The 3,115-nt window shown below is 36.1% G+C and overlaps 1 protein-coding gene across 1 annotated transcript; it reads right to left on the bottom strand.

Moving 5' to 3' along the window:
- Positions 1 to 1,056: 1,056 nt before the first annotated feature.
- fgf1b (fibroblast growth factor 1b) lies at positions 1,057 to 2,581 on the bottom strand. The gene is made up of 3 exons (XM_067376405.1): positions 2,330 to 2,581; positions 1,853 to 1,956; positions 1,057 to 1,663 (listed from the first exon to the last, which is right to left on the bottom strand). The coding sequence occupies exons 1-3, from the start codon at positions 2,496 to 2,498 to the stop codon at positions 1,460 to 1,462; spliced, it is 477 nt and encodes a 158-aa protein (XP_067232506.1). The 5' UTR covers positions 2,499 to 2,581; the 3' UTR covers positions 1,057 to 1,459.
- Between the last annotated feature and the right edge of the window lie 534 nt (positions 2,582 to 3,115).

Here is a 3,115-nt window from a genome sequence, read left to right as displayed (position 1 = left end):
CGAGGTCTTGATTACCCAGTGTATCATCGCTGAGCGTTTATATTCCTGTCTGCCTGTTCCTGTTTCCGTTGCTGCCTGTTCCTGTTTCTTGACCCGTTGCTGCCTGTCCTGACCCTTGCGTGGTATAGCGTTCTGTGTATGATATCCGCCTGCCTCGATCTACTGCCTGTACCCTGACTATGATTCTGCCTGTTCCTTACTGTTCCTGTTTGTTCCCGTTTTGACCCTGCCTGTACGACCACTCTACTTTAATAAAATGCTGCATTTGGATCTCTGCCTCAGTCCCACTTCGTTACACTGAGACACTCGCTTGGTATTTCTCCTGCTCTTTGTCTAGCAAAAAAAAAAAAATCCCTCATCGCTAAATGAAAGCTTAAAATTAAGGCCTGATTATTTCAGGGGCCTTGTCACAAGTCCATTGTTTTTGAATTTCTGTGTGCTATATTTTCACACTTAAAACAATGATTTGGTAATCCTCTTGTACCACTGTCCTCTTTTGTGCTAAGAAAGAAGTCTCCTGACAGTTCTCTCCCAAGTGCTTCCATGCTTCAGTGGGCTATATAACACTTTTAATTGTCAAGAAATGACTTCTCTTTAAATGTTTTGGTTCAACATACTTACCTGTTGATCAAACATTGTCTTAAACATACACCAGAATATTTTCATTTTGGTTTATTTAGTAACTTTTAGGAGGGTGTACTCATTTTTGCTAAACAATATTTTATCACCTTGATAAGAAAATCTTATTTTCCTGAATAATTTTGACTTTGGCTTCTTTGGTAATTAAGCAGACTTGTTGGAACATTATATCTCTAAAGAACCCTAACATGTCTTCTAAGTAATTGAGTAATTGCTGACTTTCAGATGTTTCAGAGGGGGTTTACTCATTTATGCTGTGCACTGTACATGTATATATGCATGTATGTATTCTAATCATTTAAATATGAGTTAACAGTGTGGAGTGAGGATTTTATTATTTAAAATTCACAATTATTATAAATAATACCAAATAAAACCATAATGTGTTAACAAAAATATCAGTTTTATTGCCTTTTATTTGATGTTAAATGGTTAAAATGATTTATTGTTGCACTATTGAAAGTACTTTTCACAGTGACAGTGAAGCTATGAGATAAATTTCAATCCTTTTGTACAGCCTAAATATACAGTAGCCTATTTACATAGGAAAGGATCAGACATTATATTTCTTAAAACATTTCTATATCAAAGGCTCCAATGATATCAAAATACTTGTACTGGTTGAAAACAATACAATAGTAATATTTAAAAAATGTTCTTTACATTCACCGGTACAGACAAAAGAATATAAAATAAATATAAAAAATAAATATAACTTTTATTTTTATATATAGAGTGATATATTATAAATATACAATGGCTATCTAAGCATTGTCTTATAGTGCTCGAGTTGTTTTGAGGGCCTCGACAAGCCAAAACGTTACTGCATGCTGCCATCCACTGGAATTGGCAGGAAGTAGATTGCATTTTGGCCCTTGTGCGTTTTGGAGCCATTTTTTGTCCGTCCGTTCTTTTTGATCCCCACGTACCAGTCTCCATTCTCCTGATACCTCTGTGAACGGTATGTGTTGTAGTGGTTCTCCTCCATCTTCTCAATGAAGTAACACTCATCGTTCAGCATGGCCTGACACACACCGGACAGAGATTAGAGGTGTGTTACACAGTTCCTTACAAGCATCATTTTAATGAATCAGAGATCAGGAATTTAACAAGTTTAAACATCATGCTCCCGTTTAAAGAACTCCTATCAACAGAGGTGTTAGGAATGGAAATATTAGTTTTAAAAGTTATATGTGAATTTGTTTAGACTTACAGTGCCATAAAGTTTTCCACATTTATCCATTGCCAGGTATAGTCCAGTCTCGTGACCCCTGATGGCCACCAATCCTGCTTTCACAGCTTTTACCTTCAAAAGAGCTGTCATAAAACAATAATAAAACATTTATATTGCTGTTACATTATGTGATTATTTTTACTGTATATGGTAAGGTAACAATAAGTAACACGATTCACAGGCAGGCCTAACATTTTTCTATTCTTTTCCGTGAAATTAATTAGCCTACATTTTATTTGTTTAGTAATATGTAGCTATTACATATGTTCGCCTAATTTACACGCGTTTTTATCATTATTTCATAGATATTTTTGTCTTGAGTCTTCATTGAACTCAGTGTGCGGCCAGCTACCTATTCTGATATTTTTTTTACATTTTGCTCTGTGTTAGAAAATACGCAAGAGAATCTCAGGTAGTCAAGTATGCTTCAAACAGATATGTATACAGCATACTAACTGTAAACGTCGTTATCTTGTCGACTCGCGTCCACAGTTCCGTTGGGTTGGATCCGGAGATGGTATCCTCCATTCCTGCAGTAGAGTTTTTGCAGAGAATTGTGTTTAGGGTCTTTCTGGTCGGTGGTCGTCGGTAGCAGTGTGAAAGTGGTGATATCCCGCTCGGTCATGGCGCAGAGTGCTGCTCTGAGACGCGCTGTGCGCGTGAACACCCCTGTGAATGAAATGGATCCGTCTTCCGAGCTCAACCACCACTTATAACGAGTATGTGTCATGCAACCTCCTTCACACGGTCTTATTATAAACAGCCTAAAAGGTTCTGCTATTCTGAAACATAATTATAATTATAGTCCTTATAATTTTGGTCCATAAGTATTTTACAAATTTGTGTGTGTGTGTGTGTGTGTGTGTGTGTGTGTGTGTGTGTGTGTGTGTGTGTATAAATACATTACAATATTATGTTACTTTTACGCAAGAGAATCCTTCGACAACAGAACGCTGAAATTGAAATCTAGAAAAGATAAAATATAATATATATATATACACACACAAACAGACATCATTTATATGGGCCTTTCAACAACTTTGCTTAACGGGATAGTTCGCCCAAAAATGAAAACAATGTTGTTCCAAACCCATAAGACTTTTGTTAACCTTCGAAACACAAATTAAGATAGTTTTAATATCTTACTTTCCACTGAAAGCCCAGGGATCCAAAACTGTTATAAAAATGTTATAAAAGGCATCATAAAATGAATCTTGTCAAGATATTTGATCACTTTATATG

Source organism: Chanodichthys erythropterus, chromosome 22 (genome assembly GCF_024489055.1).
Source record: "Chanodichthys erythropterus isolate Z2021 chromosome 22, ASM2448905v1, whole genome shotgun sequence".
In the NCBI taxonomy this organism is placed as follows: Eukaryota; Metazoa; Chordata; class Actinopteri; order Cypriniformes; family Xenocyprididae; genus Chanodichthys; species Chanodichthys erythropterus.
The sequence above is the reverse complement of the archived record's forward strand: the minus strand, read 5'-3'. Positions and strand labels throughout refer to the sequence as shown.

Excerpts from the sequence above, each read along its gene's own strand:
- fgf1b (XM_067376405.1), bottom strand. The coding sequence starts at position 2,498 with ATGACCGAGCGGGATATCACCACTTTCACACTGCTACCGACGACCACC. Across the intron at positions 1,957-2,329 it reads ACAAGATAACGACGTTTACA|CTCTTTTGAAGGTAAAAGCT; the intron begins GTTAGTATGCTG and ends GTTTTATGACAG. Across the intron at positions 1,664-1,852 it reads GTGGAAAACTTTATGGCACT|GCCATGCTGAACGATGAGTG; the intron begins GTAAGTCTAAAC and ends GGTGTGTGTCAG.